This window comes from Pseudorca crassidens, chromosome 16 (genome assembly GCF_039906515.1).
Source record: "Pseudorca crassidens isolate mPseCra1 chromosome 16, mPseCra1.hap1, whole genome shotgun sequence".
In the NCBI taxonomy this organism is placed as follows: Eukaryota; Metazoa; Chordata; class Mammalia; order Artiodactyla; family Delphinidae; genus Pseudorca; species Pseudorca crassidens.
This window is the reverse complement of record NC_090311.1, coordinates 32,123,879-32,139,580: the sequence shown is the minus strand read 5'-3', so window position 1 is coordinate 32,139,580 and position 15,702 is coordinate 32,123,879. Positions and strand designations below refer to the sequence as shown.

The window sequence follows — 15,702 nt, the reverse complement described above, 5'->3', positions numbered from 1 at the left end:
ATTCTCTCTGAAATGAAAAATGACTCTTTGGGAAGAACAGCGCTAAATAGAGGGAAAGGCACGAAACTAAAACAGCCGCACAGTGATGTTCCTCCCTGGCCAGCCTTTGGTGTTACGTCCTAACTGGGTTGGCCCAGGTCCTGGTACAACCAGGGGGCTCCCTGTGTGGGAACACCCAGACGGTGCTTGGCAATCCACGTGTATGGTCAGCGCAACTCCCCTAAGAGGGCCCCGTGGGCACTGTGCGCTACTTTTCGGGGTTTGTAAAAACAATATAAATGATCCCAAGGACTATGACATGGAAGACATTGTGACCATTGTGGTATCAGTGAGAAAAATAAAACTATGTTACTGTTTTTTTTCCTAGTTTTGAATAGTGGTCAAATTATTAGGAACCAAGGAAAGGAGGAGGAAACAAAGGAGAAATTAAGGGGCAAGGCTTCAATAAATCAATGACCTTCTATGAACAATAATAAATAATAAATTGCCAATACAAAAGCACCCAAAGGCCTACAGAGTCTCTAAAATCATTGAAGTGTACTGACAGGTGATGGTGTGTCCACCACTTGTTATTCAAGTGTCCGGAATATACCCAAAGGACGTGACATTCTTTCTAGGAAGACCTGTATGGAGGATTACCTTTCGTACTTGTTACCTTCTAAGAGAGAGAGAACCTCCAATGCAGGGTTGAGCAGAGGCAAAATTCTCCGCTCCTCTCAGAACTTTTTGCTTAAAATAACTGTGGTGCACAGTAAATGCTGAAGAATGACGACTCTGAAGCACTTCTGTGACCTGTTGAACCTTTTTTCCTAATTAAAATTACTTATCCCTTTGTGCTTTTAAAGATGTCACCTTTTTATTAAAAGTCAAATCAATTATTCCTTAAAAACATGTAGAGCAAAAGAGGTGGAGGGAGAATAATTTGAGCCCTCATTTCAGAGGCCTACTTATTCTGGACTCAGTGTGGTAACAGCATTTTAATAAGAATCAATCCCCAGCATGATAATTCCATCCTGCTGGCACAGCTGCAGGGTTTATAGAGCTTTGGAAGATCCCTTTAACCATGTTCAGAATTCTGAAACCAGCTTTTTCTAATGAAGGGTGAATAAAAGGAAACGTGATCGGCAGATATGAAACAAATCAGTTTGTAAAAATTCTCCCCTGCTTTTGCAGGGTGGTCTGCTATGCCCATACAGGCCATTTTCCCCACTGATAATTGCTTGGAGATGCGAACTTGTATAGGGAACCATAAACCAGACTGAACATGAAATTCGTCCTCTCTATTGCACTTGTCAGAAAAGGAAGACCTAAAAGACACACTCTAACAGCCGGGGGCTTTTTTCCCCCAAGTCACATCATCATATTAATTATTTGGCTTTTAATGATGTACTAGTAACTTCTACAAACTTTGCGCATGTTCAAATAAGAGTCACCTAAGAAACCCCAACTTTAGTCCAGTTAGTAATAAGCCTGATAAACGAATGGTTAGATGTTTAAAAAAAGACAGTGGCAAAATCCACCTTACATTACAAAATTTAAAATTAGTGAAAACCATGAGCAAAGAGAGCAACAAAGCCACAACGAGAGGATTCTTTCAAAGCATTCTTGGGACTTATTTTGTGAACACCTGCAAAAATGAAAAGGGTAAAAATGCTTCATATTTTCATTGTCTTCTAAACAAAGCAAGTCTATTTCAAGGGAGAAAGAATGTAATCCAAGTGCACACACAGTGCATCTGGATTAAAGAACACAGGCAGGGTGAGACAAAAGAACTTTAATATGCACATTACCATCTTTTCGTTGGTCAGAACGGAGGACTTGCCCGGCTGATACTCGTAAATGCTTTTGGGTTCTGCACGGTATTTTCTTGTATCCGCTTTCTTATCTGGGGGCTCCCAGTCGTTTCTGTAGAAAGCAAATCCTATTAGAGCTATTTTCATGAAAATTGGCATCCGACAGGTCAGACTTTGGCTGACTCTAGTCTAATCAAGGAATTTTTATATCCGAGGCACAAAATCGGACTCCGCCCAAAGCATTTAGTTGTGCTGGTTTCCTTCTTCAAACAAACAGATCCCTGTGTTCGCTTCACAAAAGGCTTGAGGTGTCCTGTGCTCACAACCAGACACTGGGAAGCAGAGAGAAGAGAAAGAGAAGAAAGGAAGCAGCAGCAGCGGCAGCAGCAAAGCTTGCTCTGGAAAAATCCTTCACCTTGCTCTGCTCTCAGGAGCTTATCATTCCCCAGACATGCCTGTACTTCCCACTCAGGCTAGTGCAGTGAGAGAGAATGCAGGTCCCGGAGCCAGGCAGCTGTGGCTCCAGCCCTGCTACAGCACTTGCTCGCTAGCTGATCTGGGCCAAGCACTTTGCCGCTACCTACCTTAGTTTCCTCATCTGAAAAATGGGGTTTCTGTAAAGATTAAATGAGACAGTACGTCTCAGCATGTAAATCACTTAGCAGAGCGCCAGGACCCCAGGAACCACTCAATAAATGTTATTTGTTATTATAACCATGTTCTTCTTCCCTATTCCACACCCCATCCGGTAATCATCAAAACTGCAGCCTTTGGCACAAGTACTTAACCCGATCCAGTGAGGGATTTCAGAGGATACATGAAGCCTTGGAAATTATTTGCAAAATTTTTATACATGCACATAATTGCACTTTGCACCGTGATATTATATTCAGTTTTTCCTGCAAGGCTATAAACTTCTTGAAGGCAGGGACGATGATTTATGTATGTTTATATTCCTCCATAGCATCTGGTTCAACCCGCACACAGAATGTACCCAGTAGGTGCTCGATGAACGCACTTGTAAGGATTTATGGGTATACCCAGCCTTCCTTTCAGAGTAATTATCAAATTCCTCAGGCAGATGTCACTTACGTATATGTGGGATTTCAAAAACAGCCGTTCATTTGTCTATGAAGATGGAAAAAGTTTGGAGGTGTGAAACAGTGTGTATTTAAAGGAAAAATAAAGAATTCAGTTTGGCCAGGGCCTTTTTGTGGATTGAGAAGTGGTGGAAGATGGAGCTGGGAGACGCATGGGACACCAGTCCAGATGGCACAGGAGGTTGCTCCAGAGGGCAGAAGACTCAATAAAAGATAGTCGGGTCATCCGATGCGGGCATTAACAGATGACTGATATCATCACAACCACGCAAGCCTTATGCTTTGATAATGTGTTGAATAAATAAATAGATACTAAAAAGCGTGGCTTCATTTTAAAATTATATTCTCCGCTATGGGCCCCATCAGTATGCACAGAGTATAAAAACACATGACAAATCTTACGGCTAAGATTTCTCTTGGGAAGAGGTAAAAAGGGATGATAATTATCGTCGACATTATTAAGTGCATACTGTGAGCCAGGCTCTACTAGAAATGTTACATGCAGCATCTTGTTTTACCCTTGCAACATCCCTATGAATGCAAAATATATCCCCATTTTACAGATGAGAACACTGAGACTCAGAAAAAACAAGTCACTGCTAATAAGTGACAGAGCAGGGATTCAAACTCAGGTCTGCTGCCTGACCCAGAGAAAGATTGTGTATGAGAACCTCAAATCACAGAGCTGATGAGAGCACTTACCTTTCTGGGCTTGATTTTAGCGAGGAAGAGCGGGTCGGGAGGGGAAGCGTGGCCGACCTCTTAACTACCTTCTCACCATCAATGTAGTTCATCTCACTTTTTGAGCGCGGCACAGAAAGGGGAGATTTTGCTGGAGAAGGAAAAAATGGGTTTTAAAAGAAAGACTTAAAACAGATGAAAACTGAAAACAGGAAGATGTCTTCCCTCGTTCACCACTCTCCCTTCCTCCCCTACAGCCAAGAAATTCTAAGTCACTTACTGTCTTCAGAAAAGGAATATCGAGGAGAGTACAGATCTGAATCATCATCTAGTGAACAAAACAAAACGTGATCAGGAGATATCCGGCTAAGGTAAGAGAACCGAGTGACACGTCGCCCACTGCCACTGTCCTGCACCGGCATCCAGCCATACCCGGAAGCCCAGCAGACAGAGGAGGAGCCCAGCACCAGAAGCTACACCACGGCAAACCACAGTTCAGAGCTGGGTTTGGAGAACCCACCCAACCAAACAGACCTGTAGTCAGGAAGGTACATTCATGACGCCTGGGGAAAGACTACTCCTGACACCCAGAAACGCATGGGGACAAATAGCCAGAGGCCCTCTCGAGAGAATTTCCACAAGCAAAGCTGGTCCCCAGCCTGGCTGAGTGGGAAACGGGCTGAGATAGATGCCTGGGTGCTCACGCTGTCTCTGGTCCATACTGCTGAGTTTCATGGAGTCCCCAGGCCTGCTGGATGGGATGGGGAGGCCTGGAGGTGTGGGTTCTAGCTGCCCAGCTCAGCTGTGACCCATTTCATATGCTAGGGTTCCATATACAACATCATGGAGCAAAGAGGTACTGCAGCTAAGAAAACACTTTGAGAAACCCCTCATAATCATTTGTTTTGATTCCACCTCCAACTGGTTCCTCGAGTAGCTTTCCTTCCTTGGAACCCCACATGCCCTCGGCAGATGTGGTCACACAGTTTGCTCTGCAAAGGTGCTGCTCACGGAAAGTACAAACACACGTGGGTTTCTGTGGTGGGAGATGGCTCTCAAAGGGCACAGCACACGTCCCTAAATAAGTGGAACACCGACTGCGGCGCTAAGACTGGCAGAACAAAGACAAGACATAAACCCTTCATGGAGATGGCTGCGTTGAACTAAAAATGAGACCGCAGGTTCACTGACGAGAATAGGTTTTTCTGCTGGGACTGTCCTGGAAACCCAGGATAATTGATCACTACATCCACGATCCCATGAGGGATCACTACATCCCTCCAAAGAATTTCTCCAACAAGAGTTAGGCTGAAACAGCCTCTCCCGTTTTCTAATAGCTCGCTAACCTGAATTCAGAATTCATGAATATGGAATGAAGACCCAACTCCTTCCCTTAAAATCAGTACCAGCTCTAACAAAGCACATGAACTAGCCTGCAAAGACAAGTCAGAGAATCCGATGTAATGTGTCGATGGCTAAGTGTCAGTCAAGTCCTTATCTCCACGCAAGTCATTTTAAGTTTCAGAGAAGAAAAGGCCAGAATATTTTATAAAATGTAAATAAAGCTCACACTGCTGTTATTTTGAGTATTATTCAAAACCAGTCTATCTCCCCTTTCATCTCCCCATTTTATCTGTCCCAGGTCTCCCCAGCTCCAATAATGGAAAGGCTTCAGGTACCAAGATATCTTTTATCCTCCCTCCCTCCCTCTTGTTGCTTTGATATTAACTCTTATCCTCAAAGTTGAGCAGGGCTTTTGCTTTTTAACACAACTTCTGATTATTGTACTGATGAAATGCCACAGCACCAAAGAAAACGAAAAATCAGCTTTGAATGCAGAGATTTGATTGGAAAAATGGTGCCTGCCAAATGAGTAGTTAGCTTAGTTAGAAACCAGTGTAAGTAGTGTTTAAAATCCAGCCTAGCATTTTAGCTCAAAACACTGTCTCTCTCTGAATCATGGGGCAATGACAGCCTAGGAGCAGATGGTGAGGTGAGGGTTAACTTATAACCTCGCTCCTGAGGTAAGCAGCACAGTTTTCATGAGGGAAAAATGGCATTTTAAACATTCAAAGATCTTTGAAAAAATTCTCAGCTCTTTAAAAGTTTTTGCTCCCTAGAGCTTTCTAATGTGGACTTCTAGAGGACTTGTTAAAGGAAAATGAGAAACAGTTCTTCTGAGATGGAAAAAAGAAACAGCATGGCTTGGACAGTTAATCCGTGTATTTTGAAAGTTAGAAGAAGTAGGAAAGAGAGGGGTGGGGGGTGAAGGCAACAGAGAAGTTTGAATGACTGAACCTTCTTAAAGCTGTTTCTTACTTGGGGTAAGTGGAAAAAGAAATCTCCCCCGTCTCAGGCTAGCACAGGGCAGGGGTGTCTCCGTGAACTAGCTTTTCATTTTTCCCAGTGTCCACAGCATCCAAGTCTGACACGTGGATTTCAGTTCATTGACTTTCAAGTGGGCAAACTGAAGTTGCATAGATTCATCTGAACACTAGCAGTAAGGACGAGTTCCAGGGGATGTATAATTTATTCTTTTAATATGTAATGTTTGTCTTGCAAATCTAATGGGAGAAAATTTTACCTACATTTATGAATAAAAATAATAGCTGCTCCCATTATTAAGAGCCTAATAGTAACTGGTAATTTACTAATATTGCCTCACTTAATCCCTGCAAAAACTCCTGGAGGTACGTAAGTATCTATCTTAGAGACAAGGAAATTAGGGCCCAGGGAGGTTAAGCAAATTTGCCCTTAGCCATACAGTGAGAAAGACAAAGCAGGGATGGATTCAAGGTCTTTCTGACCCCACTTCCCTACCTATGCTGCCCCTCATCCCTGCGATAGGGATGCGACTTTGTTCTACCCTCATCTGCCCAATCCTGGGGAGAACTGTGGCTATTCCATTATCATTTTTATTAGGGAAGAGGCAGGGGAGGGTGTTCTTTTGAAACTCGAGTCACGCACTGCAGTGCTGGCCAGGCTGACTTCTAGCCCTTGAAGCCTTTGCTCTACTTTTCTGCAACACGCCCCGCCACCCCCTCCCCCCCCCGGGGACATTTAAGCAAGTTTTCTGAGTTACCCCACCACACTTCTAGCTTTCCTCCTGCCCTTCTCCAGGGAAATGGGTAAAACTAAGTCACTCTTGCTACATCTTTCACTTGCTGCTTCTTGTACCTTCTCCTGGCAGGCTAAGTCTATACTGAGACAGGTGGAGATGCAGCTGGAAATACATTGAATGCGAAAACTGGGTGGAAGGTTCACCTTCTGCATTTCTGTACACCAGAGCTGGCCAAATATGTGTGTGTTTAATCATAGTTGAGACACACTAAATGAAATGTTTCTCAAGTTGTCTATGAACACAGATATCTATGCATGAAATCCTGCTTTCACTCTTTCTCCAAGAGTCCTTTCAAAGAACGTCCTAGTGGGCTCAGCAGAGCCGGGATCTTGTGATTCCTGCTTGGGGTGGAGCCACACGCTGACTGTGTCCTTCAGAGCCCCAAGCAGCAAACATCAAATCTTGGCAGCAATACCCAGAACTTCCCGTGCCAGTGACTTCCAGAAAATTCTAACACTAAGCAGCGTTTACTGGGGGTGAACAACTCACTGCTGAGCCCTGAAGACCCCTGCCGGGCTTTGATGTTTGCACACCAGTGATTGCCCTCTGGGCTTTGGCAGTCTGTTCTTGGAGGCTCCATTTGGGGACAGCTACTCTCCTAAAACTGCCAGGAGGCACATAATTGCCTTTCCAACCACAGTAACTTTAAATAGACTAAAAAAGACTTCTTCAGTTTTTTTTTTTTTAAAGAATTTATAATAATCTTAAAGACACTGGAGAAAGTGCTGTTTGTTCTATAAAAAGTGTGTAATTGACCAAAATGGGATGACTGACTAAAAGCAGTATTTGCATAATCGCTTGCCTATATCAATTAAATTTCAATTTTATGCATTTGTTAGGCCTTTAAACTTAAAATTATTTTTCTAATATCAGTGGCTCATTTTTAACACAATCTTTTTCCACTGCTCAAATTAATCCCTTTTCCTGCTTTACCCCACACACTGAGGAGGAGAAAGGATAAAGGGGTTGAGACAGACACACACACACACACACACCCCCAACAAACAAAAATGGTCAAACAAAAATGTACGCAGAGGTGGGTATAGAGGCTACGTGGGATTGGGGAGGAAGAATAAGAAAAAGGGGGAGTGGGGCAAGATGGTCAGGAAGAGTCCAGGGAGCTTGGGGGAACAGACCCAAAATTGTCTATGTTCTGGTTAGAAGCAATCAAATTCTAAACATTGAAAAAAGATCAATATAGGCTGTTAGAATAGCTACAGAAGACAAATTCAGAAAAAAAATCAAACGTGAGGAGTAAAGAGACTGAGGTGGAGCAGGACGGGAATGAAAGGACCAGAGGGCTGGAAGACAACTCACCGGCCTCATCTCCCGGGGCGTCCCTCCCTCGAAGGTGGAAGGGGACTCACTGCTACTCTCTCTTAACTACCTCGCAGGTCAGACTTCTGCGCTTGCTAAGCAGAGGAATTCTGGGCAGCTCTAGTTAGGGGAGCAAAGGTGATGGCTGCAAGCACTCAGCCCCTCCTTCGGGCAGTACTCGCTGGAGTTCGGGCACAGATCCTGGCCAGGCATCTTAACGATAGAACCATTTGCTTGAATTCAAGCAAAATAAGGCTATTCTTAGAAATCCTTTAAGGCCAGTAGAGGATTATCTTAACTCAAATACAGATATGCTTGGGAAAATCAGCCTCCTGAACCCTTGCCTTAGTGCATCCCCATCTAGGAACGTGGAAGAAGCTCAGTGAGACTGACCACTGTGGCGTGGGAAGTCACCACACCTGAGGATGTCCTGAGGTTGGGTCTTTTTTTTTTTTTTTTTTTTTTTTTTGCGTTATGCGGGCCTCTCGCTGTTGTGGCCTCTCCCGTTGCGGAGCACAGGCTCCGGACGCACAGGCTCAGCGGCCATGGCTCACGGACCCAGCCGCTCCGCGGCATGTGGGATCTTCCCGGACCTGGGCACGAACCTGTGTCCCCTGCATCGGCAGGCGGACTCTCAACCACTGTGCCACCAGGGAAGCCCCCTGAGGTTGTGTCTTGAGTCACTTCACCAGGAGGTGGCAGTGGCCACCATCAGCCTGACAGCAGTGGAAGAGGCATCCAAAAGCAAGGGAAAAAGCTGGTCTCTGAGATTTCACCCTTGGCTGATACGATAGCGCTTTATCCTGACAGGGCCAAATGGGTTCTCGCCGGCATGGACCACAAAGTAATACACCAGTTACTCGGCTTTGCTGACTTGGAGGCATCATTTGAAAATAATCTCCCATTTTCTTGACATGAAGCATGTCAAGAGAGCCAGCATCATCTGGCCATGTTCAGAGTAGAAAAGCGTGTTCTTTTCAATCTGTATTCCCCACTCTCATTCTATATTCAAATCCCCAAATTTGCATTGGCGAGTATCTCCTTCCTTTTTCGGAGGATGAAAAGGGTGGCATTCCTCCACTGCAGCGGTTCTCAGCCCTGATCGTGGGCCAAATTACTGGGGGAGCTTTCCTAACCTCATATTCCTGGATGCCACACCGGGAGACTCTGGCTCAGCCGAGCGCAGCATGACTGACTCAGAAGCAGGGCAAGCTGGATGCCTGGAGTTAGGCATCAGAGAGCCCCTGGCGAAGGCGCCAACCAAGAACACAGAGTGCAGCAGGAGAGGGAAAGGAATCAGCAGAGGAAATAAAAAACCCATGTCTGGGGGACCCCAGAGACCTGGGTTTGGATCCTGGCTCTGCCACTTGCTGTGTGATCTTCCACAAATTATTTAACCTTTCTGAGCCTCATACCCTTTATTGCCAAAAATGAGGACTTGCCTCATGGGGTTGCTGGGAGGATGAACATGAGGTAACAATTATGATGCGCCCAGCATGGAGCCTCGTCTTCAGTAAGGGCTTAAGACAGGGCAGTGCCAAGCACGTCACTGCAGTGGTTGTGCTATTATCACTAGTAACAGGGTTCCACCACAGGGCTACTTCCTAAGGCTGGAGGCAGTGGAGGAGTTTCTGAGGCTGTTTCCCCACAGCATGTCCCTCTGGCTCCTGCTTCAGGAAGAAACCATGGGCAGGATGTCTAGCAGCCCCTCCATGGTCTGGGTGCAGCAGTGGGTGGCGCAGGCTCTAGTCTCTATCAACATCCCCTCTCCCCACGTCCACAATCAGAAAGACCTAGAGGCATCTCAGATGCTGGGAAGGGACATGTGCCTTTAAGAGAGAGACTGGAGTGTAATTCACAGACAAGTAGCTTTGGGTCAGAAAGGAAGGAATGGTGGGCAGGAGAGGGTGGGTCAAGTGAAGGTCTAAAAGAAAAAGAAAGTAAAGTTATCCCCAAAGGATTTCTGGTAAATTCTTTTTATTTTTGATAAGCTTTCTAGGGACCAGGGTATATAGAGAAATTATAAGAAATAAGTCTTCTGAATTCATTCTACGCTTCCCAAATTTCCTAGCCCTAATTCCTCCCAACGACCCCATGAGATAAAGAATAATCAGACATAACCATTGCTCCTGTCCCACAGAGAGGTGTCAAAGACTATAAAATGACTAGAAGTGACTGCACCTTGTTGGAATTTACAGGCTTCTTTAAAAGTACATTTTAAATCTCACTGATTAAGACATGATAATTCTATTTATCTTCTGAAAGTCTGGCCAGAAGTTTACTTTTTCACTGTAGCTGAGGGCGGGGGGTGGGGGAAGGTTGCTAAGCTTGACACAAACTTTCACATAATCCTTCACTATTTAGGAGAATCAGCTTTGAGACACTTAGAAATGTCTTTTTTATACTTTATAATCAACTAGAATTTAGACAAAAGGCAGCCGCCCTTAGGCTAGGTTTTGATAGGTTTATTGTAAATAATTCTAGTTTCAAATTCTGAGTTCAAACAAAACAAAAAAAACAGCAGTAACAACCGTCTCCTCGCCACAGGGGACAGACTCCAGAATGACAGCTTACATTTCTCAGTAAATCCGTCTATTTTTTAATGCTCGTTAAAAACTATGCGTAGAGGCTGCCTTGGTTAGGTGCTAATCCATCTTTAACACCCTTCTTTGAAAGGGATAACGCCTTCCCATGTTAAGAAGGGTGTGCAGAGCCCAGGGCCACCGACTGGTAGCACTGGGGCTGGAGTGGTACCAAGGGCAGGGCTGAGGAGGACCTGCCAGGACTCACAAACATCTAAACCACAAACCTGAGACTCTCTCATTACTTAAAAAAAATTAAAATAACAATTCTTTAAAGTGAGCTAGCTCAAAGATTTCTCTCATTTGTAAAAAGCCTTCATCTAATTGAATACATCTGTGATCTATGTCTGAATCTGTCATCTAGGCAAGAGCGGGGGCGAGACAGAACCTACCCTGTTTTTAAAAAAATCTCCAGGGAAGAAGACTTCTTAGAAACTTGTGTTGAAGTCTAATCATCTTGGTTATTATGAATCTTTTATATCCAATCTAATTTTCTTCCTCTTTATCCTTTAAGATGATTTCTTCCTTTTTGGTCTTTGAAAATAAAAACTGGTAAGGTCTGCTTCCTAAATTATAAGTGAAAACTTATCATGTCATCGCTTACTTTTTTTTCCCTTTTTTGGCTGCATTGGGTCTTTGTTGCTGCACCCGTGCTTTGTCTAGTTGCAGCCAGCGGTGGCTTCTCTTGTGGTGGAGCACGGGCTCTAGGCACGTGGGCTTCGGTAGCTGTGGCTTGCGGGCTTTAGAGCGCTGGCTCAGTAGTCGTGGCGCACGGGCTGAGTTGCTCCGCAGCATGTGGGATCTTCCCAGACCAGGGATCGAACCCGTGTCCCCTGCATTGGCAGGAGGACTCTTAACCACTGCGCCACCCTTAACCACTGTCCCAACCCTTACTCTTTATGCCTCGTGGTAAAATAAGCCCGACTTGACGTGTACCACCAAGCAGACGGTATCGTCAGCCAGGGTTGCTAGGTGCTGCGCCTGATGACATGGCAGCTCTGGGTGTGAGGCCAGAAGGCAAAACCCTTGTCTTCAGCTCAACAGGCTGCCTGGAAGCTGCTGGCACTGCCTGCGACAGGCCTAAGGCATTCTTCCCGGCTGATGGGAGTCACTGTTTTTCTCCACAGGTGGCCTTCCTCTGCCCACGTCTATGGGACTCTACACCTTCAGGCATGCTGTGTGCTGGTCACCTTCCCTAGAAAGGGATCCTATCTTATGAGTGGGTTGGGTTCTCCAAGTCCAAATAAAGCACAAATCAAAAACTGCGTTTGATCAAAATTACCCTAAAAAAATTTCTCACTCATCCAGTTCAGTTCGTTGTTTCTGAAGCAATGCTTTTTGGCTAGAATCAGCACCCCAAGAGCAAAAAACTAGGTTATCCCACACCAGATAGACGCTTGCTGGAAGCAAGGAGGTCACTGATTAAAATGAAATCAACAGCTTTTAATTTTTTAAGTATCAGTTCCTTCCGTAGACTTTTCTTTTTGTTCACAATAGGCCCCAGGCATGAAAGGGTTGGAAACCACCGGGCACATCACAGGGAGACTAAAAATGGAATATGGTATTTGAACTAAAACTGTATCTAACACATCTCAGCATGTCATCGCATATATGTTAAGTGATCGGTAAAAGTCTGGTGAATGACTGAATGGATGACTTCACCAATGACGAGGCGGGTTGGGCAGGATGGTTTGCTGAGCTGATCGGAACAGAGAAGCACTTGAAGACGGGACTGCACTGGGCTTCATCCCTAGGAAGAACTCTGCTTCTGAGGTCCAACAGGTCCACTGTTGCTGAGTGAAGGTCCTTCACTCAGCAACACTCTTCAGGCATGTGCTGAGGACCTACTGTGTACCAGCAAGGTTTTCTGGGGCCTTCTGGACACGCGCTCTCACAACTGCCACCACGCTGGACCCAGTACGATGAAGCACCCTTGTCTAACTCCCTGCCTGACATGAACTTGGCAGAAAAGAGGACATATCTTATTCACGGCACTGTCCTCACTTCCAAGGACAGCATGTGGCACACACACAAATGCTCAATACTACTTGGATGAATGAAGCTCAGAGCACTCAACATCTCATCCTAGAAGAGCATTTAATCAAAGTGCCTCCTGCCGACCCCACCCACTCCTCTCTTTCTGGGTCACTCATCTAAAAATCAGACAATCCCTGCGATTAGAATAATTCTCAGGATGTTGCCCTTCACTCACCTTTTAGAACCTTCTTTGACACCTAGGCTATTTACCCCAGAAAAGAATATCTTTTTAGATACAAGTGTGGCCATCCTCCCCCAGCAGGTCCAAATTCCTAGCCAGGTCTTTCATGAAAAGGTTTCTAGCTTGGTCAAAACCCTTATTTTCAAGGGCTATCATCTCCCACCACGACTGAATCCCATACCTGGATATGTCTTGGGGAATTCCCTACCAAGGAGATATACCTGGAGATACACCCAGGACAAGGGGGGCCCAGTGGAGAGTTAGTTGCACATATGGGAACCAGGTAATGTTTCTCTTGCTGATGCTGGCATGTCTACCTACTGCCCATGAGCCATAATGACTCAGCTTCCCCGAGTCAGTGCGCTGCCACCAGCATCGTGTGACCACCCCCAAATACAAAGCCCTGGGTATCTGAGTACAGGCAGCTTTTCCCAGAGCCCCACACGTTCAAAGTATCGTAACGAAGCCACACTGGTTACCCCATTAATCTTGTAAACTCCAAGGGAACAGGATTAAAATACCACCTGGATAGATTCCTGTTAACACAGTCAGCAAGGAGCAAGAGAACACCACAAAACACAAGGTTAGAGGGAAGCAAATGATGGGGAGAGAGCTCTTAGCAACCAGGAAGAACCCCAAGGTGAAAAAGAAAGTAACAGTATCGGTACAAAGCGAGGCACATGATTTTCCTTTAATTACCTTCAGATTTAGGACTAGGAGTAGATGCAGGAAACTGGTAGGTAGGAGTGTAAGGATTGTCCTCTGTAGCAGAGAAAAGCAGTGGATTTTGAAACTATCCACCACGAAGTGGAGGAAGTGACAAATCTCCAATTGATTCTTTCAAATGACTGATTACCTATTTTAGTGTTATTAAAGCACACGGCATCACACTTGAAAAGACATTAATGAATTAGAAAGGACTTGGTTATTTTAACATGGCACATTCATGCAAATAAGTGAAATAAAATTTCTGCCAACCAAAAGTGACTATCAAAACAAAATCTAAAAGCCAAATCTTATTCCTAAAATGGAACTGTAAGAATTAATTTAAGGCTAGGACAACAGATACACTGTCTAAGTTCATGGTACCTTCAGAACTTTGCTGGATTTCAGGAAGTTCAGGGAATTTGTACGTAGGGAAATAAGGGTTTTCTTCAGGAGTGTCTAGGCAGAGGAGCAGGTTTGGTAGAGAGAATAGAGGAAGATACAAATGGAGAGAATGAACGAATAGGAATCCACACACAATTCAGGCTCCTTGAATTCTGGAACATACTAAGCTTCACCAGTGATGAAAGGAATTCAAATTGCTTTTAAAAATCCAGTCCTTTTGCCTGAATGACTGAGACACGTCTAAAGACACAGTATCATTTCTCTTCTTGGACAAAGAATTCCATGAATAGTCTCCAATAAGCAAAAGGCATTTAGCACAAAGCTTCAAGTTTTCACCTTTTATGGGAAAAAAATATTAAGTATGCTAATAAATTGTGTGTAAAGAAAACAACTGTCATCAAATGATTTTTTTAAAAAAATCAAAGCTTGTGCTGTAGACATTAGAATCAGGACAAATTAGTGGATTCTTAATTTTTCAAATACCTCTGCCTAGGGCAGGTAGTTTCGCTCAGAATCTGTAATTTAGGTTGAGTTATCATCTATAATATATGAGAGGACCAATGCTGCCTGAGGGGCAGAATTACATATTTTTCACATATGCACCTGTGTCTCGGCATTTGGGCCGCCAAAGCTGGATCTAAAGGTGAGAGACAGATTGTTGGGGAAATGGACGTTGGCTTTACGAAGTGACCAGTGCAACTGACACCATCTGATCAGACAGCCAGCATCACCACCGTGACTGAGCTCATCTACCTCAAAAAGAGTGAATTTACTCTTGGCTCCGAAACACTAAATACTGAGCATCTCAAAATTTAGAAACAAATTGAAGAGGGGTACCCCCAGGTTCATTCTGAACCCTGCAGGAGCTAATTAACAGTGATGTTAGCTGGCAGCCACAGTTAATCAGACAGACTGGTTATCTGCGGCACAGGCTGACCAGACAATGATCAGACACTTTTCCTTTGCCTTCGTGTGTCTTCTGTGCCAGGCGGCCAGACTGGATTTGGCCACAGGGAAGGACAGGATGCTCTGCCTGCAGGAGGAGTGGTACCCTTCTCACAGCGCAGCTGCATCCCTGCCCAGCAGCTGAGTGGCGGCACAGGCGGATGAGAGCTGTGGGGCTTGCAACCTGCCTGAGCACTGGCCTGGGGTTCTCCCACCATGCTGGGTCCCCTGCTGGCAGCCCAGCAGGCCCCTGATTTGGAAGCACTACTCTCCCAGCTTGAGCGGGCTCTGTTGTGTCAGCTCTGGACTGGCTCTCAGGGCTCCCTGCCAAGTGCTGGCTCCCAGCTGCGGAAGATTATTTTTCACATTAACACCGTCATACAGGTGCACCATGCGTCCTACTTCACAAGGCAGAATTTGCTCTCATTTGGGCCCTGCCACACCCCTCAGAGGAAGGGGAAGGGAACAGACACAGAGAGGTCCATGATTGGCCCACGGTCACATGAGTGCTCGGGGGACTGAACCCAGACGAGAACACTTTTTAACTCCCAGTTCATGCCTTCTCAACTTGCTCTGCCTACAAGGCAGTCATGGGCTGACACCGGGAGGTGCACCTAAAGCCAGAAGCAGGTGGGAGCCGAAGCTGCTCACATCCCAGGCAGGCAGGTGCTAAAGAACGCGGGCAGAGTGCTGGGCTCAGCCTGCTGCATCCCCAACACCTGGGAGGGAGGACTTGGGAGCCGACCTGAGCTCCCACATGTGAGGCAGGCGCACAAGTTCTCCCGCCCCCTCTGCTCTTGCAGGTGCATGGCTGGGCTCAGGCAGGCCTGGGCCT

At 45.4% G+C, this 15,702-nt stretch overlaps 1 protein-coding gene across 50 annotated transcripts in view; it reads right to left on the bottom strand.

Moving 5' to 3' along the window:
- The window catches only part of SORBS1 (sorbin and SH3 domain containing 1), a 240,748-nt gene that overhangs the window by 60,895 nt on the left and 164,151 nt on the right, over positions 1-15,702 (bottom strand). For 37 of the 50 annotated variants that reach the window (XM_067709891.1, XM_067709907.1, XM_067709912.1 and 34 more), the window contains 5 exons: positions 13,902-13,976; positions 13,512-13,574; positions 3,855-3,902; positions 3,596-3,725; positions 1,791-1,905 (listed from right to left, as the gene is read on the bottom strand). In XM_067709891.1, the coding sequence (XP_067565992.1) occupies positions 1,791-1,905; positions 3,596-3,725; positions 3,855-3,902; positions 13,512-13,574; positions 13,902-13,976 (431 nt within the window). Of the gene's footprint in view, positions 1-1,790; positions 1,906-3,595; positions 3,726-3,854; positions 3,903-8,012; positions 9,655-13,511; positions 13,575-13,901; positions 13,977-15,702 lie in introns of those variants that run through there. The other 13 variants (XM_067709908.1, XM_067709931.1, XM_067709935.1 and 10 more) reach the window with 3 other exon arrangements.